This window comes from Durio zibethinus, chromosome 21, assembly GCF_047325235.1.
Source record: "Durio zibethinus cultivar Kanyao isolate XHJ-2024 chromosome 21, ASM4732523v1, whole genome shotgun sequence".
Classification (NCBI taxonomy): domain Eukaryota; kingdom Viridiplantae; phylum Streptophyta; class Magnoliopsida; order Malvales; family Malvaceae; genus Durio; species Durio zibethinus.
Window position 1 is genome coordinate 1,302,941 of NC_143182.1, and position 26,794 is coordinate 1,329,734.

General features: G+C 36.0%; 5 protein-coding genes, 1 non-coding gene and 2 pseudogenes across 9 annotated transcripts; 5 read left to right on the forward strand and 3 right to left on the reverse strand.

Annotated features, from left to right (window-relative positions):
• Positions 1–1,000: 1,000 nt before the first annotated feature.
• LOC111304594 (autophagy-related protein 8f) lies at positions 1,001–3,587 on the forward strand. 2 transcript variants are annotated; one of them, XM_022901292.2, is made up of 6 exons: positions 1,001–1,146; positions 1,527–1,576; positions 1,673–1,728; positions 2,768–2,820; positions 3,098–3,216; positions 3,319–3,587. In XM_022901292.2, the coding sequence occupies exons 2-6, from the start codon at positions 1,540–1,542 to the stop codon at positions 3,405–3,407; spliced, it is 354 nt and encodes a 117-aa protein (XP_022757027.1). In that variant the 5' UTR covers positions 1,001–1,146; positions 1,527–1,539; the 3' UTR covers positions 3,408–3,587. The 2 variants fall into 2 exon arrangements, with proteins under 2 accessions (XP_022757027.1, XP_089606424.1); XM_089750298.1 differs by lacking the exon at positions 1,001–1,146 and adding an exon at positions 1,191–1,335.
• Positions 3,588–5,166: 1,579 nt separating this feature from the next.
• On the reverse strand, positions 5,167–5,240 carry TRNAV-AAC (transfer RNA valine (anticodon AAC)). Its single transcript has one exon. It is a non-coding gene; the product is annotated as a tRNA-Val (tRNA).
• Positions 5,241–9,685: 4,445 nt separating this feature from the next.
• Positions 9,686–10,579, forward strand: LOC111305900 (14 kDa proline-rich protein DC2.15 pseudogene; annotated as a pseudogene).
• Positions 10,580–11,756: 1,177 nt separating this feature from the next.
• Positions 11,757–12,514, reverse strand: LOC111305901 (Bifunctional inhibitor/lipid-transfer protein/seed storage 2S albumin superfamily protein). Its single transcript, XM_022903766.2, has one exon. The coding sequence runs from the start codon at positions 12,366–12,368 to the stop codon at positions 11,964–11,966; it is 405 nt and encodes a 134-aa protein (XP_022759501.1). The 5' UTR covers positions 12,369–12,514; the 3' UTR covers positions 11,757–11,963.
• A 2,673-nt stretch (positions 12,515–15,187) lies between these two features.
• LOC111304595 (flavin-containing monooxygenase FMO GS-OX5-like) lies at positions 15,188–17,841 on the forward strand. The gene is made up of 7 exons (XM_022901299.2): positions 15,188–15,782; positions 16,138–16,208; positions 16,388–16,537; positions 16,628–16,710; positions 16,851–16,986; positions 17,237–17,410; positions 17,537–17,841. Exons 1-7 carry the CDS (start codon positions 15,245–15,247, stop codon positions 17,723–17,725), a joined length of 1,341 nt encoding a protein of 446 aa, XP_022757034.2. The 5' UTR covers positions 15,188–15,244; the 3' UTR covers positions 17,726–17,841.
• Positions 17,842–20,478: 2,637 nt separating this feature from the next.
• On the forward strand, positions 20,479–21,074 carry LOC111304597 (uncharacterized). The gene has a single exon (XM_022901303.2). It carries the CDS (start codon positions 20,726–20,728, stop codon positions 20,918–20,920), a length of 195 nt encoding a protein of 64 aa, XP_022757038.1. The 5' UTR covers positions 20,479–20,725; the 3' UTR covers positions 20,921–21,074.
• Positions 20,962–22,827, forward strand: LOC111306350 (flavin-containing monooxygenase FMO GS-OX-like 5; annotated as a pseudogene). The gene is made up of 7 exons (XR_016331721.1): positions 20,962–20,980; positions 21,340–21,760; positions 21,803–21,882; positions 21,945–21,995; positions 22,095–22,232; positions 22,323–22,406; positions 22,547–22,827. The product of XR_016331721.1 is annotated as a flavin-containing monooxygenase FMO GS-OX-like 5 (transcript).
• A 141-nt stretch (positions 22,828–22,968) lies between these two features.
• Positions 22,969–26,531, reverse strand: LOC111304596 (vesicle-associated protein 1-3-like). Of its 2 annotated transcripts, XM_089750009.1 has the most exons (9): positions 26,227–26,531; positions 25,821–25,891; positions 25,645–25,726; positions 25,358–25,470; positions 25,112–25,264; positions 24,927–24,968; positions 24,085–24,162; positions 23,394–23,521; positions 22,969–23,140 (listed from the first exon to the last, which is right to left on the reverse strand). In XM_089750009.1, the coding sequence occupies exons 1-8, from the start codon at positions 26,276–26,278 to the stop codon at positions 23,408–23,410; spliced, it is 705 nt and encodes a 234-aa protein (XP_089606135.1). In that variant the 5' UTR covers positions 26,279–26,531; the 3' UTR covers positions 22,969–23,140; positions 23,394–23,407. The 2 variants fall into 2 exon arrangements, with proteins under 2 accessions (XP_089606135.1, XP_022757037.1); XM_022901302.2 differs by lacking the exon at positions 22,969–23,140 and having other exon boundaries at positions 23,142–23,521.
• Positions 26,532–26,794: the final 263 nt, after the last annotated feature.

Genomic DNA, 26,794 nt, shown 5'->3' on the forward strand with positions numbered 1-26,794 from the left:
TGGGCACCAACTCCATTCAATTCACTGCTCATTTTAGTTGTTTTGTTTTACGAATTATAAAGAACAAGGCTGATTTTGGAAAGGCCTAAATATGAACATTTTTTGTCCTTTTTCACTATAAACAAACCCATGTGCATTTCTATTTTAATATCGTCTGAGCTAGGCCTAGGTGTAGCCGGCCTATGTACCCTTTCCCATTAATTTTTACTGATAAATTTTGAGCCCAAAATTTCAGCCCAAATAAACTTTCCCACTTCATCTTGGACCACGTCTTAGCCAGAGTGACCTTGTTTACTAAAAACTCCAAGGTCAGGGATGAAGTATTTTGCTAAAAAAATCCCAGCACTCAATGGGTCAATGTGTACAATAAATTGAGGTGGTTACGGCTTACAAATACGATGTAAATATCAGGATAGGCATGGATTGAGGTTGAGGTCTTGGCTAGGTTCAAAAAATAATACTCTCAAAGGACTTAAACTTAACCAATGAAGATTTGGTTCAAGCAGTTAATTTTTTTGTCTATTTGCTACTCAATTTTTATTTTTTTTTGACCAAGAAGAAAAGGACATGAGCTTAAGGAATTTTAAGGCAAAGCTAGACGGACGAATCTTACGCATGTCCAATTTAAGACAGAGGGAAGGAAGGCACATTTATTGTCGATGAACATAACTGGACCAAGTTAGACAGGCAGAGTCCTGTAACTATGGGCTGAAACCCATGTCGCTGAACATGACCGGACCCAGTTAGATATGAGTAACTATGGGCTCAAACGCATGACACATTTAACATCTTAGTCTTAAACTTAATCATTTTTTTAACATTAAAGAAAAAAAAGATATAAAGTTTTGGTAGGTGTTGGTGCCAGATTGTCTGTCTTATTTACATTTCTAGCCTGCCTTATGGTTGTGGTGTTGATCTAGAATTGATTGATGGTGAAAGAATAAAATCGTCACGACATATTTAAGAAAATCCAATTACCAAATGAAATGGACGTGGCAGTTCTTGGTTAGCAACCGAACGAAACGGAGGAGAAGGGTACCGCACGAGAAGCCTAAACCTATATTAAATAAATAGCTATCTGTCATCTCACTCTTATTCCGTCTCTTTTTTTAAATCTTTGAAGACAACAGCTCAGCAAATCGGTCGGTCAGTTGATTGCTTCGTTCATCTCTTTAATTGAATCCGCAAGTTTTGTCCTTTTCTTTTTGTTTACTACCAATCTCTTGATTTATCGACTTTGGTTTTGATATCTGCTGAGGATAGGAAAACATAAGATAAAAGAAAAAAGAATTGAACCTTGAATTTTCGTGTTCGGGTTCATCAAAATCGAATAGGGTTCGTATGGTGAAGTTTGGGGTTTTTTTTTTGTTTTAAATTTGCGATGATCGGACTCTTGTTTTCCTTTTGTTTTTTTATGTTATCTTGATTTTGAATTTGAGTTCTATTTCTTTAAATTTCGTGGTTTTTCTAAGATAATGTGTAAAAGTTGGGTATTAGTTGACTTTAGGGTATTGCTTGTTGTGCAGTGATATCAGCAGAATGGCTAAAAGCAGTTTCAAGGTTGAGCATGACTTTGGTATGTTACTGATGATCTTTATTAGTATTATTACTTTTTATCGATTTAGCTATTGTTTGATTTGGTTTTGTTAATTTATGGCTTCTTGATATTCAGAGAAAAGGCGTGCTGAGGCTGCAAGAATTAGGGAAAAATACCCGGATAGAATTCCTGTAAGAATTAGTCTTTAACCTTGTCTTTTTTCCATCTTTTTTATTTTTTGATGATGTTACAAAATGATTTTGATTGTTCCCTGGCTTGTTACCCTTGTTACAAGTAGTGTTATATGCATTTTAACTTTCTAAGTTAGGGCGGGGATTTTTTTTAGGTTTGAGTTTAGTTTCCATTTCATCATATAATTGATTTTGATACAAACTAAGCATGCCTTTGTTAATCAAATAATTCAATTGGCTAACTTACAGAGAAGCCTATTTGGTCGTAATAATATATTAGCATTGCTGAAACTTGATTCTTTTTTCATTTCTGAACTTAATCAGATTTGCATTCCCTTGACTTGTAGTACTGGTATAACTTTTAGTGTAAATATATGTAATGGATTGTGTGAGTAAAGACTTATGATGGTGTGTTTGCTGCATAATTATATCTATTATGTTAATGTAAGTTATATACTTTTTTTGATGTATGTTCACGTCATGTTAATTTAGGATTATAACCAATAGATAAACATTGGTATTGGTAGGACTGTGATCACTGTCTAGACATGATTGCATAAATAGAACCAATATCATGTAACTTTTGGTTTGGCAAATTTGGTGCCTGTTCTGAGCCGGAGAAAAAGAAAAAGTTTTGCTCATTTGGGCATGGCTAAAGTAGAATGGCTGAGAGTTAGGAAAGGAATGAATATTTGTGCTCTATACATTTCTTATTTTAAAGCTTTAATAAAGATTAAATCTCATCCTCAAATACCGTACCTCTCCCTGTTGAGAAGGGGAAAAACCCCTTTAAGGAAAGGAATAAGAAGGAAAGCGTGAAACTCAAGCACTGGAAAGTGTAGAGTGGCTAATGTGTTTATCCTAGAATGAATTTTCAACAGAAAAGAACTTTAGATTGAAACCATGTAAGGTTAAATGGAGGCTGCTTGAATCAGTTTATGGATGTTTGGCCTTTCATCCATGCATAATGCAAAAGAGAAAGTATAACATTGTGATCCTCAATCTTGCTTATATTGATATTTGCTCATGTGCCTTTTAGGTGATTGTGGAGAAGGCAGAGAGAAGTGACATTCCTAACATTGACAAGAAGAAGTAATCAACAGTTTCAGTCCATGTTTACTCAATTTCATGTTATCTTTTATTAAAAAAAAAAAAAAAAAAAAACTTATTTCATGATATCAATCATTGCTATATATTAGCAACTGGTAGCCACCAACCAAGTGTGACTCCAATTTAAGTCCATTAAAAGCAATTCTGCAATCCACTTTTTGGAGCTTGTAGTAGTATTGGCCTTGCTTATTTTCTTTAACACAATTGAAATATATATATATAGGACACTCCTATAATGACTTGATTAAATAATTTACAGGTACTTAGTCCCAGCTGACCTCACGGTGGGTCAGTTTGTCTATGTGATCCGGAAGAGAATTAAATTGAGTGCTGAAAAGGCTATCTTCATATTTGTGGACAGTGTCCTCCCACCAACAGGTATTCCAACTCGCAAATTTCTTATTTCTTTGAATGTGGTAAAAGCTAATGTCAGTTTTTCAATTTCAATCGTCTGACTAACTAGCTATTATCATATTGCAGGTGCAATTATGTCAACCATCTATGATGAAAAGAAGGATGAAGATGGGTTTCTGTATGTCACATATAGTGGAGAAAACACATTTGGCTAGCAGAACATGCAATGACCTTATAGCCATGTTAATGTTCTTTGATTAAATAATTAATAATTGTAGCATTATGCCTTAAATATGACATTTCTGTGTTTTCGTGTATAGTTTCACTGTATATAGCTTCTCAACAGACTAAAATTTCAGACCAATGAGCAATTTAAAATTCATTGAAGTGTGCTATATTCCTGCATTTGCCATTGTCAGGTGACAAGATGATCTGTTGAAATATTAAAAGTTTGACAATTTGAAGGCGTTTCGTGCACAAGATCTAGTTTTCATCTGAGGTTAAAGGAATCTTAACCTACAATCTTGCATATCTCTGCATGCATGTGGTCTACATCTTTGCAACTGGTCCTTTTATGAAATTCAACCCAGTTTAGTATGGCTAATATTTGACAGATTGTCCTGGATCAGTGTCTAGTGATTAATCTTCTTATAGTTAACTTGGAGAATAGGATTTGCAGACTTTGTTTGGAAGAGAAGGTCACTATTTTAATCATAAAGCTTAGCACATTTAGGGGACCTCGTACCTTTCGTACTGAAATGGAACTGTTGAAGATCCTTGTGTTCTTTACTTTTTGGTTTCTTTAGTTATCTAAGGTAGGGCTCTGTAGTCAGTATCATTTTATATTTCTTTGGCTAAAATATTAAAAAAAATTGAATTATTTTATTTTCTAAATAAATTTTTATATTTTGATTTGTATCCAAGGAAATTTTATATTAAACAAAAGATTTATTTAGATACAAAATAAAATTAAGGGTTTATTTGAATATAAATTAAAGATTAAGAATTTATTCAAATGTAAATTAAAATTCAGAAATTTATTTGAACCTAATTAAAGTATAAGGTTTTATTTAAATAAAATAATTTTTTTTTGTTATTTTAGTCTATATCTTTTCATGCAAAAATTTATTAACGAATTAAATGACGTAAATAGAAACTGAATGTTTCAATATGTTACATAGAAGATTTAAACCAAGAACGTAGGGGTTAAACTTTTGACTTTAGTCGGATGCAAGTCAAAGTAAAACTGACATGAGAAGAGAGGTTCCCGGAGATTATGGCAGAAATATTACTTGTCGATCATTCTGAAGTAATTATAAGATTAAAAAAAAATCGTCCGACACAAAACAGCTACATGAGGTACCAGGTAAGGCAATGCCCCAAATCTGGAACAACCAGGTTTGAACTTGGAAATTGGAATCATGAAAGCAGTTCTCTATTCTCTAATATGAGCCATGGGGTGCGCACAAGAATGAATAATATTTAGCTAAAATTGCCGTGGAGACAACGGAGCCTGAGCCAACCCAGACTGTTCAACTTTTACGAGACATATCGATTCGAGCCGATTTGTCAACGCCCCTGCCCGAATCCCAATCCCTCTGGGAACCCGAGCCTGTCCCGCCGTCGCTTCCTCCTAAACCCAACAAAAACAAACATCCCCCACGAAACCACCAACTTTGAACAACAAATGCATGATACAAACAAAACATCAAAGCCAAAATGCCAAATGCATGCTTTCAGCTGAAGAATGTTTATCCGCAGGCCACGCCAAGAATTTATGTAAACGAGAGAAAGAGAGTTTAACTTATTAATGTTGGAACTTTATGAATAACTGAGATTAAAAAAATAAAAAATAAAAATATTAATGTTTGGTTTTGGGATGACCTGCATTTTTGCTAGAACAGAACAAAAGATAGAAAGAGAAGAGAGTCTCGCTGCATTGGGTCAGACAATGAAACTTAAAAAAGATACCTTTGGCGTCGCCCGGACTCGAACCGGAGACCTTCAGTGTGTTAGACTGACGTGATAACCAACTACACCACGACACCAGATGTGACTCTGGGCTTCTTAAGCAATTAATTAACTGTGAGGACCAGGGAGGGCCAAAGAGGGAATGGGTTTCAGCGGCTGTGGAGTGGGGCCGAATCGACGTGGCAATTAAATAAATCACATGGGGGCGTGACACGTGTCATGTATGGCCGGTATTGACTGTTCAGGTGAACCTTTCTGTGTTTCGCGCAACACGAGCAAAGAGGTGGTGGTGGTCCATTTACCCTTGTCTCCTTTCTGCTATGGCCCTCGGCCCTTCCACACATTTTTTGTGGGTCCCACGTGTTTCTTCTGTTCATTTTTTGGTCCCACATGCTAATTGCAAATGCTTCAAAAATTAACAGCCGATGGACCCAATCCAATCCTAATCTTCCTAGCTAGTGTCGGAGGGCTACATGCAATCACATCCTCTATTTGCTCATGTCATTTCATTTTGTTCAAAGTAGATCTGACTATTATTTCATGGATCGTTTCTTTGTTACATTCATTTCGTTAGTTGCTTTCTTCTTTGTCGTAAAAATAATATGTACACAGTAATTTTACTATCACATTAGTTGCATGTCGTTTGAATGCCATAATTTTGCAAATTCATTATTGATTATAAAAAGAATCTCTTCCACTAACAACTTATAACCCCCATTTTGCTGGTTTTGTATGTGTTACTAAAGACTTTCTATTGTTTCAGTTTGTTTTTCAAAGAAAAGAAAACCTTGCTGTAGAGCATGATCGAGGGAAGCTAACTTAAACATGTCAGGAAACATAGAGGCTTATAAAGCAGGAATGCTGGTCTGCTGCTTGCCATGGCAACTATTATATAAATAAACGCTACAGCTCCATTTCATGTTACAAAAGTTTTAAACTTAACCATGAGTTCAAATGCCAATGTTCTTCTTAAATATATAATTCGAAAAATGACCCAAATTAGACTTGTTAGTTTTATACATTTATCATTTTTTTAAGGATAGGGGACATTTCAGTCATTAATTGCACCATTCTCGAAGATCTTAATTTGGTGTAACTTAGATCTCAAAAGGCTTCCCACTTTTTAGTTTTACCATTAGATTATTCGGTTTAAGTTTTTCAAGACCAAATGGTGAGCCGAGGCAAATTAACTAGTAAGGCACAGCACAATCCATGCAAGCAGTGAAACTCTCACACGAGGACATGCCTTAATTGGAGCCCCTTGGAAGACGCAATTAGCTAGGCACGCATTAACTTTCTTGAATTTTTTGTTTTATTTCTCATTTTCCCTGTATAATTTTCCTTACATAAATCCTTTAGTTATGATATTTCAAAAGAAAATCTCTCTTTTGGACACTCTTCATCACTTTTTCTCATTCTTCTCAATTCCCATATATAATTTCCAAAGCAAGCTCTGGGTTGTTCCTCTTTTCCCTGGTGGGGGTTCTGTGTCTTGGGACCCAATTGATTGAAATGTGTAAGAGAGGGATATAACGGAGGCCACCCATATCTCATCTTCTTTTCTTACCTCTTCTCACGCATACATCTGCATGTTCTAAGAGAGCTCCACTTCAATCTACCGGGATACCTGTATTTAATGCTCCTACTACATATACCACCATAGGCTACACTTCTGCTGCCACTACTAATTTCAAGCTATTCAGAGCAGTCTTCAAGTTATTTTCCCTTAACATGTCAATCGCTTCCTGTTTTATTATTTTCCTTCTATGCCTATCCATGCATGCATGTAGTGCTCGTCGCCTAGGTGCAGCTGACAATAAGAATAAGCTTGAAAAGAAACTTCACTTCTCCATCAAGGTTGGTTCAAGACACTTTATCATTTTCATCATAATCATCATCACTTGCATTTATGGCATTCCTTTTTTAACCTGGTGCGTGCTGTTAGTTAACTTTCTTGTCTTCTTTTATTAATTTGCAGAATGATATGAAGAACGTTTTCAGAAAGAACACGTTAGTTGCAGTACAGGCGAAATCTACCTCGTCAGAGGAACTCGGATCCATGAAAGAAGAAAGCACCGAGAAATCTCATGCAGATGATGACACTCAAAAGCTGGAAGCTGCTGATCAGGTCAACTCTAAGACAGTAGAAAATGAGAAAGAAAAAACTTCAGGTGCAGTTCAAACAAATAAGTCTGCTGTTTCAGTTTCTTGGCGGGTGCCTCATAGGAAACATGGCAAAAAACATCCTGGTTTTAACCTGGATTACTCACCTCCAAAGACACATCCTCCTTCTCACAACTGAGATCAACAATCAATCTTTTTTTATTTTTTCAGTCCGGAGAGTCCCGGAAAACAAGCTAGCTACCAGCATTGTAAAATATAGAGCCTCAAAATCTTAGAGCTCAAATGTTGATCTTTCCAGCATAGGTATAACAGAATTATATATGTGACTATATAGCATCGGCTGATCGATTAAAATGAGTTACAAAGCGTCAAGGCCTTTTTCAGTTTTCCGATCTATATTTTAATGTACATTGGTCATGGATCATATATATGTTTCTCAGAGAAAAATATTTCATCTTTTCATACGATAACTACTGAGATTGAACCAATATAATAATACTACTAGATGTAAGTCAAATTAAAGCACTCTTTAAATTAGGTCTGATTAAGTTAGCTTTATTAATTGGCAGTTTATATGCGAATGAAACAGCGTTGATCATCAAACTTGAGCTAACCAGCAAGTGGGTTAACTGAAAACCTGAATGATCTTATGCCTTCAACAGTGAGAGTTGCAAAGGCAAAAAAACAAAATCATGAATTAAATGATGTGTTTTTCATTAGGTTCATGAATCAAGATTCAAAAAAAGCAACGTACGGAGGGTGATAGTAAGGGAAATGAATTAAAAGCAGGAATGGTTGTCAATGAGATTAGATATCTAGGACATTGATGGGGAAGCGTATATGTAAGGTCTAAGATGTGGTGGTTGAGTGTTATTCTTCAATGAGGTCGGCTGGTTATCACTTTTCACTTATTACATTAGTTTCTACAGTTCTTGTTTGAATCTTCTGTTGCACATGGTACCATCTGATGAAAATTTCTTCACACAGGAGGGGGCGAGGGTGAATTGTCTTTGGAAAGTCATAGTTACCCTTAAATTTTATTTTACTCTATATAAATGAATACATCCTGATTTTTGCAGTTTGTTATTGCTTCGCATTTATATGAATCAACAAAGGGTTTCCAGTTGAGTAGTATTTGTTTTAGATTTACTTCAAATTTAATCAGAAAACATAAAATTTATTCTGAAAAGAGGCGGTCATGTGGCGAATATGTATGCACGTATGTATGCATTATGATCTAAGTTGTACAAGAGACATTAGATGCATCAGTTCCAAGAGTATCTCTACACCAAATATACTACAGTTTTTATTCAAAAAAATCTTTAAAATCCGAATAAAGTCAAGAGAAAATCATATGGGCCCTTTAACAAAACATCCCACATTCGATTAATTTGCCATTTTCCAATGTTATCAAAGGTACGATCGACTTAACTAAAACTGCATACCAACTGGTTCCCACCAGCCAGTCTATGTGACTTTTGTAATTAATAGTTCCCTCTTAGATGCAAAGGAATTATATTGAAGCTTGGGAACTTGTCTCCTAAAAGTAGATGAATCAAAAGGTGAAAACAGCTTAATTCAAGTCAATTATATACAACCATAGAACCGTTTAAATGTTAATCTTTTTTCATCTGTGTGTCTCTTTAAAAACTAATTACAAGAATAAGAATGTTTTCTTTTTGGTATTTTATTTCTTCAGAATAAATTAAATTAATATATAAAAATAATTGATGCTATTAAAACCCTCGAGAGTAAGAACAAATTTTCCCCTACTTGGGTTCAGTGATGGACGAGTCTCGTGCTCTTAATTCGGTAATGGTAACCTTTCCCCGTAAAGAACCTGCCAAGCTGTTATCACTTGTGCATGAGATCATGCCCATGTTCCGGAGCAGACAGAATCAACGATTTTTCTTTAGTTTTTTTTTTTTAATTTATTTGGAGATAATATTTTTCTCTTATTTTTTACACAAACTAATGCTCTTATACCCAAAAAAAAAAAAGCTACAATCTATAGTCAATAAAACAATTAGTATGATTTGGAGTTGAAACATTCAAAGCAAAATTAAAGAAGGAAAATTCAGTGTCTACACTCTACCGGCTGCATATTTTTATGAGCCAAGTGTAAGTCGATTTTGCAAAATTAAGAGTATCGAACGGAACCCTGAATCTTGAATTCCTGATCAATTCTTCAGGTCATGGATTGTATTAGCTGAATTTACGGTAATTTTGTATAATAGTCAAACTCAAAGATCATTATCACTGAACAAGGTCCTACAGAGTTTCCTTTTTTTAGGTATTTTTATTCGTGATTGTAATTATCAGAGTCAATTTTAGTTTCATCATTATGTTTGAAGTTTTATCTTCAGAAATGACAGATGTTAAACAGGTTAGCTAGCTATGGAAGAAGCCAAGAATAACTTGAGATCATGCAGACAAAGAGAGGAAAGTCTTAAATCAAATAGTTTAGTAGTATTATTTTTAGAAGGCAAAATAATGAAATCCAGCAGTGCTCCGAAGTGTGAAACGTGTGGCCTACTCTCCAAGTTGCACCGCCAGCCATTGCAGTATTTTAATCTAATCAAATCTGCTCACATGGGTCTCTTTGTTCCATTTTCTTTAATTCCAAAATGTATCAAAACTTACATCTATATAAACCCTAACCTAGTTCGCTATAATTCACCATAACTTAAGTACAAAATACCTTCCTCTAGCAGTGACAGAGTTTAAAATGGCTTCCAAAGCTGTTGCAACCACTTCTCTTTTCCTCTCTCTCAACCTTCTCTTTTTCACTATGGTCAGTTCAACTTCTGTCCCTTGCCCACCTGATCAGCCAAAGATACCTAAAAACCCACCACAGAACCCTCCAGCCACAAGGCCACCATCTACAAACCCGCCAGCTAATACACCATCTTGCCCAAGGGATACCCTAAAGCTAGGGGTATGTGCCAACTTATTGAATGACTTGGTTCACGTTGTCATTGGTACCCCACCAAAGAACCCTTGCTGCACTCTCATCCAGGGTCTTGCTGATCTTGAAGCTGCTGTTTGCCTTTGCACTGCCATTAAGGCCAACATTTTGGGAATTAACCTCAATGTTCCAATCTCCTTGAGCTTGCTCTTAAACTACTGTGGAAAAAATGTCCCTAGAGGCTTCCAGTGCGCCTAATTGTGCTTATTATCCCAACTGATCTTTTCCCATTTCATGATTAATTTTTGTTGTTAAAAACTTTCATTCTGTTTGTTTGTGTCTTTATTGTCTGTTTGATTTTGTGGTGATCAACTCGATCCCTTCGCGCTTAAAGAAATAAATTTTTTGGATTAATCAGTCTAGAGTCTTGATGAATTTGAATTTTTTTATACATATTGATTCTCGCAATGATCTTGATCTTCAACCATCATTAATTAGTTAAACATGCAAAAATAATTGCATATATTGTTGATTAATGAATAAGCGACCACGGTAATATCTAGGTGGAATATCAATCATTCTTATAATAAAGATATAGCTGGAATGTGCTTATAATCAAGTTCTAATTGAATTAATCGTCACCCAAATATGCCGAAGACGACTATATTAGCACAATTTTTGTACAACAGAAAATGATTCTCTTCGAGACTTCAACCCTTAAAATCCACAAAATCATGCCATAATTTCGTAGTAGCACCAATGACAAGATAGGGCTGCAGGATCCGAGACTTGGATTTTTTTTATAAATAATTAAATGTAACAAAAATAAAATAAAAACAATATCCGAACATTAAAAAACGCCAAAGAAGGTTCACGTGGTAATCTTCCGTGGGACAAATTCACGAAGTAATACATTTTTTTTTTTTAATGAAAGGAAGTAAAACAAATTAAACCAAGGGGAACAATCATCATAAAAGACAAGAACGAAGTTAATGTTTTGGGCGGTGATCTATGACTCATCGTCCAAAATTGCTGGTTTACATAATAATGCACGCTTGTTGATTGATTAGTGGCCATTTTATTGAGAGGCCAATTATAAAGGAGCCGATTCCCTACCGACTTTGCATAGAGCAAAAACATCATATGACATTAAAGAAAATCTACCATTGATTGCCATTTTGTCTTCTCTATTTTTCTTCTACAATTTCTTTCCTTTTCACCACAAATCTGTCCGTTTTACAACTTGAAGTGAGTGAGAAATGCAGAAACAGGGCATCATCTGAACTTGAATGATGACATCAAAACTGGGGGGAAAAGCTTTATTTCGATTACTAAAAAGCCGATGCTTGAAACCTCTTATTATGCAAATAATTGTAATATATTACAGTTTTCTAATTAAGTTATTTGCGTGTACATTGGAACTCTAATTAAGCACAGAACTTGCAGTTGCAGGTTGAATTGAAATACCAAGTTTGATTCTGCCAGTTCTCAGAGCTCCTTTCAGCAAAACACCAATTGAAAGTATCACTTCGGTTTTGCAGTGTACACGTGCAGTAATGTGTAACATTAACATTGAGCATAGTTTGGATTAAAATCAAGGTAGAATAATTAATGTCTGTCTGTAACTCTAAACAAACCCAATTAGGCAATTACACAAATAAAACCAGAATCCAGTAAATAAGCAAGGACGGATATAATATTAGTACAATCATATTTATGATTCCATGATTCTATCAAAAACAAAGAGCAGAGGGAAGACGAAGAAATTCTATGCACATACAAAGCCTTTAGGGACCTTTTTCCCACATGCATTTATCAGCAAAGTGAGGGCAATAGGTATTTTGACCTTGATAACTCCAAGCATATTGGCCTTAATCGCAGTACACAGACAAAATGCAGCCTCGAGATCAGCTAAACCTGAAATCAGTGTACAACACTCCTTACTAGGTGGAGTCCCAATAACCTCGTGAACCAGTCCCAACCAGCTGCCGCAAACACCAAACTTAAGCGTATCTTTGGGACATTTGGCAGGCTTCTTTGGGACAGAGGGAGGAGATGGTGCAGTTTTAGGTGGGGGAGGGCACGGGACGACCGTATGAGATGAAACGCGAGTGAAAAATGAAATGCTAAGCAAAAAGAAAAGAGCAGCTGCCTTACAACCCCTGAATGCCATTCTTTTCACACGCAATGAATTGAAGTGAGGTTGGCACTTGGCAAGCTCAAGATATTTATAGAGAAAATTTTGTTCGATGAAAGTTTGCTATAGCCAGTCCAGGAAGTGATGGTGTCAAAAGCTGGGAGCTAGATTTTTATGGACGTGTGATTGACATTGTTCAAAGCAATAACGTAATATCTATCCTTGACTGCAACGTAGCTTGTGGCTCTAATTAGTAGCAGTAAATCTAGTGCTTGCATTATCTTACATTGCCACCTAAGTATTAGATCCAGCTTGTGACACATTCTGCCATGACTAGAAACAACCAAGAGAGACCAGGCCCATTCTGGACTTGGCTGATTTAGTTCTGTGGTTATATTTTTTAAAGATAATAAAAAAAATAGTAATAATATTGGTTTTATTGTCTGAAAAATTACTATATCATCCCGCATGAAGCCAATACTCAGATGTGTATGGATAATGAAAAAATTGATATAATGCCTCAAAAATAAGAAGGAAATTAAGAGTCATAGATCAAGGAGAAAAGTGCATAGTAATTAAATTTATTGATAGTAACATAATCAAAATTGATACGGTCTATGGAATTGAATTCTCAACGACAACTAGACGATGGATATATGATTGTTGAGTACTTCTGGAAGTGATGTAGCTGAAATCTTTGTGTGCCTGGTGAATACATGGTATATCTTAATGAGAAAAATTATAGCCGCAAAGAGGGTGAAGAAAGCCATAGAGCTCAACAACATTACAAGGATTAGAACCTCTGGAAGATATTGCTTTTCTTCAGTAGTCGGATTTTTTGCTATCTCTTTCGTGATGGAACTAAGACATACACAAGTCAAAATTGTGAAGAAACATGCCACGAGCGTATTTTACATGGAACAATCGCTTTTATCTTCTTCTAATTCCTTCATCTTTGTAATGCAGATTAAGCTAGGGATTTTTCCTCTCTTATTCATGTATGGCGAAGAAAACTGTAAGACATTAGTGGCAGCGACTGCTTGGTTATATATACGAGAAATCATGAAAGAAAACCTGAAATCCTATTCTTTGCAGGAGAAGGAAATACCCACACAGGATAGAAGGGCGAAGGCTCGTGGGCGTTCTTTTAGGGTTACTTGGATTCCTAGAAGAAAAGCTTGTGAGTTTCTGGGGCTCTAAATTTATGTACATGAAACTCTCACAAAAGTGGCCCAATGCAACTTGTTGTTAAGCGTGCAAAATCGATTATGTTAGCCCAAAAGTTTCCATATAATACGTGTCGGAACACTATTGGACCATTAAAACTTGGACCTATTTAGAGATAGGAGCCCAAAATCTCTTTGGATTCCTAGAACTAAAGCCTGCGAATGTTTCGGCTAACAGATGAGTCAAAAACCTGGCCCAACTGCTTTGAAGCTGTCATCACATGACCATTCTGGGATGCATGATAGCCTGGTATATAAAATTGGAAGATAGATGGTAAGATACTCAAGCAAAGATAAAACAATGGAACTGGCGTTGACCCTTGGGGACGGGGTTAGCCTGATGTTAACCTTTTACCATAAATGATTGGGAATAAGCCTTAGAACAGCAAAATACAAACGCATTTAACTTGCAAGCGCTCCGGCTAAATAAAATTTTCCTGAATTTGCTGAATCTTGTTGGTGCAGAGAAAGTGAATAAAGTTGTTCATCAATAAAAAATGAGTACCATGAAGGCTGGTACCATGTTTCTGACGGGGACGATGTTCGGGGCCTTTTTAACTCGAGTATTCAAACGTTGCCATCATCTTAAAGAAATTCGCGGAGGCAACTGGCTATCCTGGCAAAGCAACTGAAAAGAAATCTGGTCCCACAAACCTAGTACCGGAAGTGGAGAAGCAAATTACAGCAAAGCTTGTTAGCTCTTGAAAGAAGAATGTGCTACCTAGTTGCGATTCTGTCTTCTGCTTTATATCGTATATATACGTTAGAAAAGAGTTATGTACGGTTTTGCTTGATGTGTGTTTTAATAGTTTCAGTCTTGGTGATGTCTTAGGGGTCCTTTTTACCTCTTCTCTGTACTGTAAATTCATCATGGAAAATTAGCGGGTTTCATTTTTTTTTTTTAAGAAAAATTAATGGGTTTCATACATTAAGTTTTTCCCTTCAAGTAACCCTTTTCCAATGCTTTTATTAATGATCTATCCAAATAATTTTTATGTTATTTTTCCCTTTCCATTTGCGAACCATCGTATTGTAACTGGTACATTCAAAATGTGGATTTTATATAAGTTGGACAGCATAGAAATAGGTATTTGGAAAATAAATGGGTTTTATATAATAAGTATTTGAATTCGATCTATATAAGTAGTCTGGTCAAAAAAAAAAATCTATATAAGTTGAACCAACTGGTGCATCTTTTGCAGATCCTTCTGTCCCCTTCCAAAGAAAAGCTGATGACCACAGCTGATTCAAATTGTGAATCACTCTCCCTGGTTAAATGAACAATGAGCACCAGAAATTGTGGACACTAAAAATTAGAGATTACATGAGCCGCAATCTGCCAGCATAAGAGAGTCTCTTATAAGCCCAGCTGTTGATTCTTGCTGTAATTTTCTTCCCTTCGCGTGTTTGACTTTTTACCATTGGATTTAGATTTTACTTGTATTTCAACTTGGATGAAATCTGATATTGACCAAACAAACACGCAATGAAAGCCGACACAGGCAATGAGGCATTGATGCTTAGCTCATTACTAGTATTTTCCAAATATTTGAAAGTAAAATATTGTTCTGGAATTTAGCTAAGACAAGCAAATTGTATATTTTTAAACATTACTAGTATTTTCTTTCTATTGTGGCCTAAGAGAATCAAAATCTCCCTGCAAAACATAAAACCCAGATTCTTACAATGGCACAATCTTACAAAGTAGCGGTCATCGGTGCCGGCATGGCAGGGCTAGTCACGGCCAGGGAGCTTCGAAGAGAAGGTCACCAAGTCACGGTATTTGAAAAGGGCCAAAGAGTTGGTGGCACATGGCTCTATAATCCACAGGTGGAGTCCGACCTATTGGGGCTTGACCCGAATCGGGAAATAGTTCATACTAGCCTTTACAGATCCCTTCGAGTTAACCTCCCTAGGCACGTTATGGGATTCCTGGACTACCCATTCGTGAAGAAAGAAGGTGGGGATTCGAGATCTTTTCCTGGTCATGCAGAGGTGCTCAGGTTTCTTGAGGATTTTGCGCGGGATTTTGGGTTGATGGAATTGATCCGATTCGGACATGAAGTGGTTGGGTTGGAGCGAGTTGATGAGGTTAGTCACGAGTGGGTTATCGAGTCTCGGACTCGAGGGATGGAATCAAGATGGGAATTTAAAGAGCACGCGTTTGAGGCTGTGATCGTTTGCAATGGTAAAAACACGGAGCCAAATATTGCAGAATTTCCAGGTATTTGATTGGTGCTACTTGGAATTTGGAAACTTGCATTAGATTCAATCTCAACTTTCTTAGATGAAGAAACTGTTCAAGGAATCTGGAACAAACATGCAACTACTTTCATCGCTATTGCAGTTTAAAAGCTTCCAAATCCATGAATATTCTTTCTCAAAGTGATAATTTTATTGTTTATCCAGACCATCATATCTCAATTTTAACTGTTATCTTACTTTAATCCTTACATCTTATTGACAGTAAAATCTCTTCTTTTTTCCTCCTAAAGAATTAAACCCCTGTATTCTTCTTTAATTCCGTTTCTTTATGCTTGTATTAATCTATATATACTATCATATTTGTCATGTATTAGGCAGGGATGCTTGGCCAGGATTGCAAATGCATAGCCATAACTACCGGACTCCTGAACAGTTTAAAAATAAGGTATCGAACCATATACTATCAAAATTCAACATTGGTTATGATCACCCTGCAACCCTGTACATGAAGCTGCCTCCCTAGTAGCTTGTTTCCAAATTTCTTAATTTTTAGTACTTTCAGTCCATACATCTCACATAGAGAATACGAAGGCTGCTAAATGGATTCTGGTTTCTGGCTGACAGATAGTGGTGCTCATAGGGAACGGACCAAGTGCCTATGACATCTTGAAAGATATCTCCCCTCTTGCAAGACAAGTTCATCAGGCTATTAGAGGACCTGATTTCCAGTTGAAAAAGCTGAAAAATCATGATAATGCTTGGCAGCATTCAATGGTTTCTTGTTCATTTCACCAATTGATTAGTTGCTTTAAAGTAAAACTTTAAGCGGGTCATTTTTTCCTGATAGACTGACATTTTCTGCAGATTGAATGCGCTCATAAAGATGGTAAGGTGGTATTCCAAGATGGATCAATTGTCGATGCAGATGTCATTATCCATTGCACTGGGTATTTCCAAAAACCCTTGAATCTTTTTTATATCTATCCTATATTTATTGGTCGGAGAAATACTTCATTCTGATTAAATACTTTGTCCGTTTAGATTTGAAACACTTTTCAAACCTCTGGAGGAAAAAAATCTCTTGCAGGTACAAATACCATTTCCCATTTCTTAAGTCAAATGGGATAATTACTGTGGACAACAAACGTGTTGGACCTCTGTATAAACATGTTTTTCCACCAAGCTTAGCTCCTTGGCTTTCCTTCGTGGGATTACCTTACTTGGTAAAATTTTCTCTTCCATTTGGTTAGAATATTACGAAGGCATCAAATGTTTTGGCAGTTTCAAGTCCTGATGCTATGGGTCATGATCTTATATTTCCTCAAATGTTGGTTAATTGTCACTCATTTTCTACTTGTGATCTTCTGGGTTTTGGGAATATTTTATGCTTTATGGTTAGCGCAGAGAGTGAGTAGTATTCTTTTTCAGTGCATTTTAAGTTTTAACACGGTAAATAGATCTTTACACGATCAGACACTGCCCGTTCTAGTGATAGAATTACAAGGGAAATGGGTGGCAAAAGTGTTGTCCGGTAAGGTAGAGCTGCCAACCGAAGAAGAGATGGCATATTCTGTTCAAGAACTTTACTCTCAGATGGAGAAGACTGGATGGCCCAAGCATCATACTCATAAGCTTCATCCGGACAAGGTTTCCACTTTCCACAACCAAATCTCTCTCTCTCTCTCTCTCTCTCTCTCTCTCTCTCTCTATATATATATATATATATATATATATATTATTATTATTTATTGCCTTTTTATTGTCTGGTGGCAGTTTGACTATGAAACTTGGCTTGTTGCTCAGTTGGACATAACGCCCCCGGAGAGGTGGAAGCAAATAATGCTTATGTCCGTCATCAAAATTGCATCAGATTACGGTGACAATTATCGAGATGAATGGAATGTTGACAAATGGATACAAGAAATAGATTCTTCCAATAATAAGTCCATAGACGTCGAATAATCAAATATATCAATACCACAAATAATGCATATGAAGTATAGATATATGCAACCATTAATTTGCACTGTATTCCTAAATTAACCTTTTATCATTTCAAAGCGAAGCATTATTTCCCATTTGTGGCTCTCACACACAGGCACAGACATCTAGCTGCAAATATCAGAGACGAGTTTGGAATACTTCAAGAAAATCATTAACTGTTTTTGGAACCCGTAACAGTTCATCACGAAATAAGGATTCCATTGTAACAGTCTTGAAAATGCTAGCATCAGCTTTGCTCAAGCTGCTCAAAATACAAAATTATAATCGAACGCATAATCAGTGTAAGCTGTGAGGAAATGGAAATTTCATTAACAATATCTTAATACTTAGTTTACTAATATTGGTTTTATTATCTGAAAATATATATATATATATATATATATCATCTTGTATGAAACCAATACTTAAACGTGTTTGAATAACGAAAAAATTAATCTAATGCTGCAAAAATAAGGTCATAGTCATAGAGCTCAACAACATTACAAGGATTACAACCTCTGAAAGAGATTGCTTAGGTTCAGTAGTTGGATATTTTAATCTTTTTGATGATGGAACGAATATATAAACAAGTTAGGATTGTGAAGAAACATGCCACAAGTGTTGCTCAAGGAACAATCGCTTTTATCTTCTTCTAATTTTGTCATCTTTGTTATGCAGATTAAGCTAGGAATTTTTCCTCGCTTCTTCATGTATGGCGAAGAAAACTGTAAGGTATTGCTAATTTCACCCACATTAGTGGTCGCGATTGTTTGATTATATATACGAGAAATCATGAAAGAAAACCTGAAATCATATTCCTTGCAGAAGGAAATATCAGCACAGGATGGAACGGCGAAGGCTAGTGGACGTTTTTTTTTAAATGGACGCAAAATACGGAAAGTTAACCCAAAAGTTACTTGGATTCCGTGAACAAAAGCATGGGAACTGATTGGGCTCCAGATTTAAAAACATGGAACTTAAAAAAAGTGGCCCAACTGCTCTTGTTAAGGGCGCAAAATCAAGATTGTTAACGCAAATTTTAGAGCTTAAACGGGTAGGAAGAATATTGGGCCTTTCTTACTTGGACAAATTTAGAAACTGTAGCTCAAACGTCTTCGGATTCTTAGAACTAATGCCTGCGAATGTTTGGTCTAATAAGTGGGTCAAAAAAACTGGCCCAACTGCCTTGATGCTGTCATAACATGTCCTTTCTGGTATACTTGGGCGCCAAGTACCAGCACCTCACATCAGATACAAAATTGATAGATACTAAGATAAAATAATGGAACTGGGTTGACCCTTGGGGAAGGGGTTAGCCTGATGTGAACCTTTCACTATAAATAATTGGGAATAAACCCAGGAATAATATAAACAAATTGAACTTGCAAGCCCTCAGGTTAAATTAAATTTTCCTGAATTTGCTTAATCTTGGTGGTGCAGAGAAAGTGAATAAAGCTGATCATCAATCAAACTTAGTATGGTGAATGCTGGTGCTACGTTTCTGATGGGGACTATGTTCGGGGCCTTTTTAGCTCGAGGATTCAGACGTTGCCATCATCTTAAAGAAATTCGAGGAGGCAACTGGCGCTGTCCTATCAAAGCAACTGAAAATAAATCTGGTCACACAAACCTAGGACAGGAAGTGGAGAAGCAAATTACAGCAAAGCTTGGTAGCTCTTGAAGAAGAATGTGTTTCCTAGTTACGATTCTGTATTCTGCTTTATATCGTATATATATGTTATAAAGAGTTATGTATGGTTGTGCTTGATGTGTGTTATAAGTTCTAATAGTTTCAGTATGCTTGATGCGTCTTAAAGAGTCCTTTTTGTCCTTTTCTCTGTACTATAAACTTCTTATGGAAAATTAATGGGTTTCATACAATAATTGTTTGCCTTCAAATATCCCTTTTCCATTGCTTTTATTAATGATTTATCCGTATAATATTTATGTCATTTTTCTCTTTCAATTCGCGAACCATCACATTGTAGTTGGTATATTCAAATTTTAGATTCTATATAAGTTGGACAGCATAGAAATGGGTATTTGGAAAATTAACGGGTTTTATACAATAAGTAATTGGATTCTATATAAGTTGAATCAACTCACACTTGCACCCTTTGCAGATCCTTCTCCCCCTTTCCAAAGAAAAGCTGAGTACAGTTGATTGAATTTGTGAATCACTCTCCCCGGTAAAATGAACTATGAGCAACAAAATTTTGGACACTAAAAAATACAGATTGTATCAGCCGCATTCTGCCAGCTTAAGAAAGTCTCTTTGAAAACCAGCTGTTGATCCTTGCTAAGATTTTCTGAAGAAGAGTCTCACTTTGCTTATCGGTTAATCTGCCAGATATTTTAGGAACCCCTAAATATGACAGGCAAATGGCCAAGTTGAAACCCTGTTATGTGAAATCAAACGTTGTCGTCACAAGTTTTATACTTATATTCAACTATATTAAGAATATAATCCGTGAATCCATCGCTACTTTTTCTTCTTTCTTATATCTCTGGACAAAATTCTAGTCATAGGTCAAATTCTTAAAACTAGAAAGTTAATTAACCTATCGCTAGCTTTTGCACAAGCAAAGGTCACAAGTTCTCCTGAGGCATATTTCTGACTTTATATTAATTTATTGGTCCAACTCGGTTAAGTAAATTGTAGGCAGTAGCTGATATATTAGTAGCCAACGAATTTTATATAGAATTCTACTTTTCGTTCCTTTTTTTTTTTTTTTTTTTTCTTTGTGTAGGGACAAAGCATTTTCATTTGCACAAGAAATACTTACTTGGGAGAGGGGTCACTGTGTCATATCCCAAATACTAGTAACAGGAAAAATAGACTTGGGCCTCACAACACTCGAGCGAATGTAATCCGATATAAATTTGCTCATCCTTTCTGATCCAAACCACAGTATCCCTCTCTGATTTCTCATCTCTTTCTTCCTCCTTTGGATCCAATAAAAAGGCATTGAAATAGAGATGGGTATAATAAGGACTGCCTTCTCTCTCATGGCTGGGACGCTTTTCGGGGTTTATCTCGCTCAGAACTATAACGTTCCAAACATCGGAAAGCTCGCAAACACCGGCTTTGTTATAGCCAAGCACATTGAAGAAAACTACCGCAAACCTTCCGCTAGCACCAAGATGGACGACGACGGCGGCGTTTCCGAATAGTTTATCATCATGTTATCAGAATCAGACCAATAGAAAAAGAAATGGAAACTGTAATTCTTGGTAAAAGATTGTTTCATTTTTCTTTTTTTTCCTAAATGTAATTTTTAACCATCACAGGTTTATTGCAGTACGATAATAGATATCCCTTCGATGATGTTTGAAGTTTTACCATTTTATGTTGTATTTCAACTTTAAGTTTGATCTTGGCCGACAAACAACACGAAGAAAGCCGGCAAAAGCGCACTGATGCTTATCCAACCACTTAAGATTAAAATATTTGAGAGTAAAAGATGGTTCTGGAATTTGGCCAAGACATGCAGAATGTTTCTATTAAATATTACTAGTATTTTATTTGATGAAGAAAGATTTCAATTGTGGCCTGAGAGAATCGAAATCTACCTGCAAAACATAAAACCCAGATTCTAAAATTGCACGATCTTATAAAGTAGCGGTAATCGGTGCTGGGATAGCAGGGCTATTGGGTCTTTACCCCAATCGGGAAATAGTTCACACTAGCCTGTACTGATCCCTTCGAGTTGACCTCCTAGGCAAATTATGGGCTTCTTGGACTATCCATTTGTGAAGAAAGAAGGTGGGGATGGCCATGCAGAGCTGCTCAGGTTTCTTGAGGATTAGCTAAGGACTTTGGGTTGGTGGAGTTGATTCGATTGGGGCATGAAGTGGTTCGGGTGGAGCGAGTTGATGAGGTGAGTCATGAGTGGGTTATTGAGTCTAGGACTCGAGGGATGGAATCAAGATGGGAATTGAAAGAGCAGGTGTTTGAGGCTACGGTTATTTGCAATGGTAAACACACGGAGCCAAAAATTGCAGAATTTCCTGGTATTTGATTGATGCTACAAGGAATTTGGAAACTTGCATTAGATTCAACCTCAACTTTCTTAGATAAAGAAACTGTTCAAGGAATCGGTAACAAACATGAAACTACTTTCATCACTATTGCTGTTTAAAAGCTTCCAATCCATGAATATTGTTTCTCAAAATGAAAACTTTGTTGTTTATCCAGATTTGGTTACGAACACCCTGCAGCCCTCTACATGGAGCTGCGCCCCTAGTGGTATGTTTCCAAATTTCTTAAATTTTAGTGCTATCAGTCCATACAACTCAAAAAGAGAATGCATAGGCTGCTAAATTGATTCAGGGTTCTGGCTGACAGTGGTGGAACGGACGAAATGCCAACGAAATCTTGAAAGAGATCTCCCATCTTGCAAGACAAGTTCATCAGGCTATTAGAGGACCTGATTTCCACTTGAAAAAGCTGGAAAATCATGATAATGCCTGCCAACATTCAATGGTTTCGTTTTCATTTTACCAATTAATTATTGCTTTATGGTAAAACTTTAAGCGTGTCAATTTTTTCCTGATAGACTTAACTTTTCTGCAGATTGAATGCGCTCATAAAGAAGGTAAGGTGGTAACCGCAAGATGGATCAATTGTTGATGCCGATGTCATTATTCACTGCACTGGGTATTTCCAAAAACCCTTGAATCTTTTTTATTTCTATCCTATATTTATTGGTCGGAGAAATACTTCTTTCTGATTAAATATTTTGTCCTTTTAGATTTGAAACACTTTTCAAACCTCTGAAGGAAAAAAATCTCTTGCAGGTACAAATACTATTTCCCATTTCTTAAGTCAAATGGGATAATTACTGTGGACAACAACCGTGTTGGACCTCTATATGAACACTTTTTTCCACCAAGCTGGGCCCCTTGGCTTTCTTTCGTGGGACTACCTTTCAGGGTAAACTTTACTCTTCCATTTGGTTAGAATACTAGAAAGGCATCAAATGTTTTTGCAGCTTCAAGTCCTGATACTACGGATCATCAATCTAACATTTCCTCAAATGTTGGTTAATTGTCAATGGTCACTGATTTTCTTCTTGTGATCTTTTGGGTTTTGGAAATGTTTTATGCTTTATGCTTAGCCCAAGTATTCCTAAATTAACCCTTTATCATTTCAAAGCAAGGCATTATTTATCATTTTCGCTTTCACAAACAGACACAAATCTAACTGCAAATATCAGAAATAAGTTTGGAATACTTCCAGAAAATCATTGACGAACTGTTTCTGGAACCAGAACCAGGGAGGGCATGCTTCAAATAGGATTCCAATGTAGCATTGTTGAAAATTCTAGCATCAGCTTTGCTCAAGCTGCTTAAAATACAAAATTATAATCGGACGAACCCATACCAGCGTAGCTGTGAGGAAAAGGAAAATTCATTAAGAATATCTTAGTTTACTTAAAGCTTGAGACTATCTAATCACCACAGAATCAACTAACCTGTTCAACTTGGACAATCAATCATTTTACTATGATTAATACATTATCATCGGGGCTACAATTTTTACACACTAAAAGGCAAGGACCTAAAAGTCGGGAAAAAGTTTTAAAAACAGCAGCCAATTACTGCTTGCACCGAAATTTTTTAATAAGAAAAGGTTCCAACTTACGACTGCAGTTCCTCCTAGGCTCTGTTAACAAGATAGCCAATCAGGACACCAAGAAGACCAACTAGCACCACAAATGATAAAGAGAAGCCACCAGCACGACTTTTGCTAATATCTTTCCTCATCAGTTCCTGCACGATGAATGTTATAAGGCAAAGACATAATGAGCGTGATCACGAACAAATAACAGTTATAAAATTCTGTAATGCAGAATGAGCAAAAAGAATGAGAACTCGTAGACTATGGTGTGAAACACCAAAATATAGCAGCATTCTAATAACAAGGGATTAGATAGGAAAATTTGAGAAAGGTTGACATAAACAAGAATGACTAGAAAAGAAATATTTCGTAATGTCCTACTGACATTGTTATGAAGGTGAGTAAAAAGCACTAACAAGGAGCAATGTTTCATACTGTTCACCAACATGATTGTGGTATGGAAGCTAGAATATTAATTGCAAAGCAGTTATCACGCCAAAGGCAACAATGAAATTTTGCTTTAAACACTCCTTAATTTACATTTCACCCCTTTAACTTAGAGCTGAAGTGAGACCAAACAGCATGAATGGAATTATTGTAAGATATTTAAAAAAGATAGACATAAGACATCAGAGATATGAAAGGGAACAATAATTGATACTCTCTGACGCAGAAGACAATCAACACAAAGTTATCTGCTACCATACGCTCATACCAGTTCTTGACGTAGCCTCTGATTTTGTTGCAAAGCAGAAGATTTCTCGTCTGTCAACTTTGAAATTGCAGACCATGCCTGTTGATGAAAGTACATTTAAAAACCAATGCTATAAGAAAATGGCAAGTAGAAATGTAGAACAACTGTTAAAATCATATCTAACAAGATGGATATGAAACATGGGAATGTTAGCAAATAGGGCAATGTGCCAACTCGATCTAGTTTTTGTTATATGAGAAAAAGTTTCGATGGCATCTCAAACATAAACCTACTTTCACCTAAGTAAATCTCAACCATAAGAAGTAAATAAAAACATTAATGATGTATAATTTCACACATAGTTAGTATATCTCAACATTGCATCATTTATGAATTAGTTTTCTGAGAAAGATTAATTATCATCCTGCCTTTAGAAGATATAAGTTAAGAGCAGGCTGAGAAGAATACTCTGCAATTATAGATTCTTTTAATTTAATAACCTTCTTATGCTTTTGGCAAGGCTTTATTGTCATTCGTCACTACACACTTTGATATACCTAGTACGTCCATCAGCAGCAGTTGGAAGATAACTCCAGAGGGATCTATAACTAGGTTATTAAAAGTGCAATTGACATAAACCAAATTGTAAAACAATAACATTCACTCCCACATATTTGAAATGCATATTTCATATTCTAAAAACAATAAGGAGATTGGATGAGCAGGAAATGTTAAGGAACCTAAGCAGTAAAGATAGCAACCAGTAAGATATGAACCAAGAAAATGTCACAACTATTAAGATGAAATGGTCGTTCATAGGAAAAAGTTTGATATATTAACAAAGCAACAGAGAGATGAAATACCTCTGAGGACTTCTCATTAGTCTCCTCTAAAGATCTTGACACCTAAATTTTGTATTAAGTTGAGATACAAAAGAAACATGAAGTAGATCACTAATAAGTCATGGCATTCTCCATTAATAGCTGATAAAAGAAGAAAATAACAGATAATCTTTTCTTTCCAGTCAGCAACAACAGAAGACACTTACATCTTCAAAATTTTGATTCCCATTTTCATGTAGAGAAGCTCTGGGAGGAGTCCCCTCTTCAGATCCTTCAGGAACAGGCGATGGAGGATTAGCGGGAATATAAAAGACCCGCAATTTGAATTCCCCCATGACCCGACCAGCCTCTTTGTTAAACTGCATTTCAAATCATGCCAATTTACATCCATGCAACATGCGGCAGAAACCAATGTGTTAACAAAATAAACAAGAGTGGAACAGCCATCATACCATTTCTGGGGTTATGTCTTTGTTGGTTGCACCATCTGGAGCAACAACACTCTGGATGAGGAATTTGTCCCTGCACTGCTCAGGAGGTGCTTCCTTTTGAGCTTGCATGGTAACTGCCAGAGTTAATTTCAGGTCAACGAACAACATCGACATAAGCTATGTTCGAAGAAATAAAAATTGAACAAACAACTAAATGCCAATGAGTTAGCAGCCACAGGGATCAGAAGCATAAACCATGATGGAGAAACAACTCTCGTTAAAAACCAATAAATTACACTAACGCTTACCGGTGACATTGCATGAACTTCCAGGCAAAACAACGCCAGAGTTGGGACGGACACAATATTTCTTGGGGTTGGTTGTTTTAACCTGTTGAGAGCGTTGAAGGGAAATTTCCTATATAACATAAGCGTCTCAATCTCAAACCCAATCACAGTAAAAAATGAGATGAACGTTAAATTACCTTAAAGGCAACATATTTTTCCGTCTTGTTGGTCAATTGCATAGAACATGAACTTTGTTTCCTCAATTCAACTTTGATATTCCATGCCACATATTCCGCAAAAGAATATCAAAACATTTAATTGTTTGTGCATATTGTAAAAAAAAATGAAAATAATAGAAACTGATCCCTGCCTTAAAAATAGGAAATCAAATAATAATAACAATAATAATAATCTTTTTTTTTCTTGCTAGGTATTAAAATTTTAAAACTCACTCACTTGATCATTTTCCTAAGTATTCAGTTTTTTTCTCAGATCACATAGAAAAATTATATTCCAAACCTTCCTTACTTTGTTTCCTTTATATTCACTTTAATACAAAAAAAGAAAAGAAAAGAAAAAAGATTGAGGTGAGAAGTGACTTACATGGGAATTTAAGCTCTGTTGGATGAATACTGATAAGATCTCCCAGACTCATGGCTCCTTATCAACAGATTTACAGTTTTTTTACTTTTCCTAAGAAAATAAAAATAAAAGTAAGGATCGTGGGAAAAATGAAATTCTGGAATCTGCGAGATCGGAAAGAACGAAAGGGGGCGAAGAAACAAAGCAGTTTCAGAGTGCTTTTTTTTTTTTTTCCTTTGATTTGTTAAATGATACTACTTTCACAAGTGTGATACTACTTTCACAAGTGTGTGATATCTGTGACCCTTGTGAGCCGTTGATTGCAAAGCGTGGGTTTCAGATAGGGATCCCACGTATTTGTGGAAAAAAATTAATGTTTGGGTTGGTGAACGCTGGGACTGTTACGTGAATTTGATGATTTCTTTTTCCATTTTTCGAAGAAGACAAAATGAATTTTATTAACAAAATGGAGCCAACAAAACCTTCAATTGGTAAGGTTTTGCTCTTTTCTTTTTTAAATGAAATTGTGGCATTTTTTTTATCATAAATAAATAATTACCGGGATTTGGAGTTTTGACCCATCCAATAG

Coding starts and splice junctions, on each gene's coding strand:
- LOC111304597 (XM_022901303.2), top strand. CDS start 20,726: ATGGGTATAATAAGGACTGCCTTCTCTCTCATGGCTGGGACGCTTTTC.
- LOC111305901 (XM_022903766.2), bottom strand. CDS start 12,368: ATGGCATTCAGGGGTTGTAAGGCAGCTGCTCTTTTCTTTTTGCTTAGC.
- LOC111304594 (XM_022901292.2), top strand. CDS start 1,540: ATGGCTAAAAGCAGTTTCAAGGTTGAGCATGACTTTG. Junction 1,729..2,767: donor AATACCCGGATAGAATTCCT/GTAAGAATTAGT, acceptor TGTGCCTTTTAG/GTGATTGTGGAGAAGGCAGA. Junction 2,821..3,097: donor CCTAACATTGACAAGAAGAA/GTAATCAACAGT, acceptor AATAATTTACAG/GTACTTAGTCCCAGCTGACC.
- LOC111304595 (XM_022901299.2), top strand. CDS start 15,245: ATGGCACAATCTTACAAAGTAGCGGTCATCGGTGCCGGCATGGCAGGG. Junction 16,538..16,627: donor ATGCTTGGCAGCATTCAATG/GTTTCTTGTTCA, acceptor CATTTTCTGCAG/ATTGAATGCGCTCATAAAGA. Junction 16,987..17,236: donor TCGTGGGATTACCTTACTTG/GTAAAATTTTCT, acceptor TTACACGATCAG/ACACTGCCCGTTCTAGTGAT.
- LOC111304596 (XM_089750009.1), bottom strand. CDS start 26,278: ATGAGTCTGGGAGATCTTATCAGTATTCATCCAACAGAGCTTAAATTC. Junction 25,727..25,820: donor AAAAATATGTTGCCTTTAAG/GTAATTTAACGT, acceptor CGCTCTCAACAG/GTTAAAACAACCAACCCCAA. Junction 23,522..24,084: donor AGAGGCTACGTCAAGAACTG/GTATGAGCGTAT, acceptor TTCATCGTGCAG/GAACTGATGAGGAAAGATAT.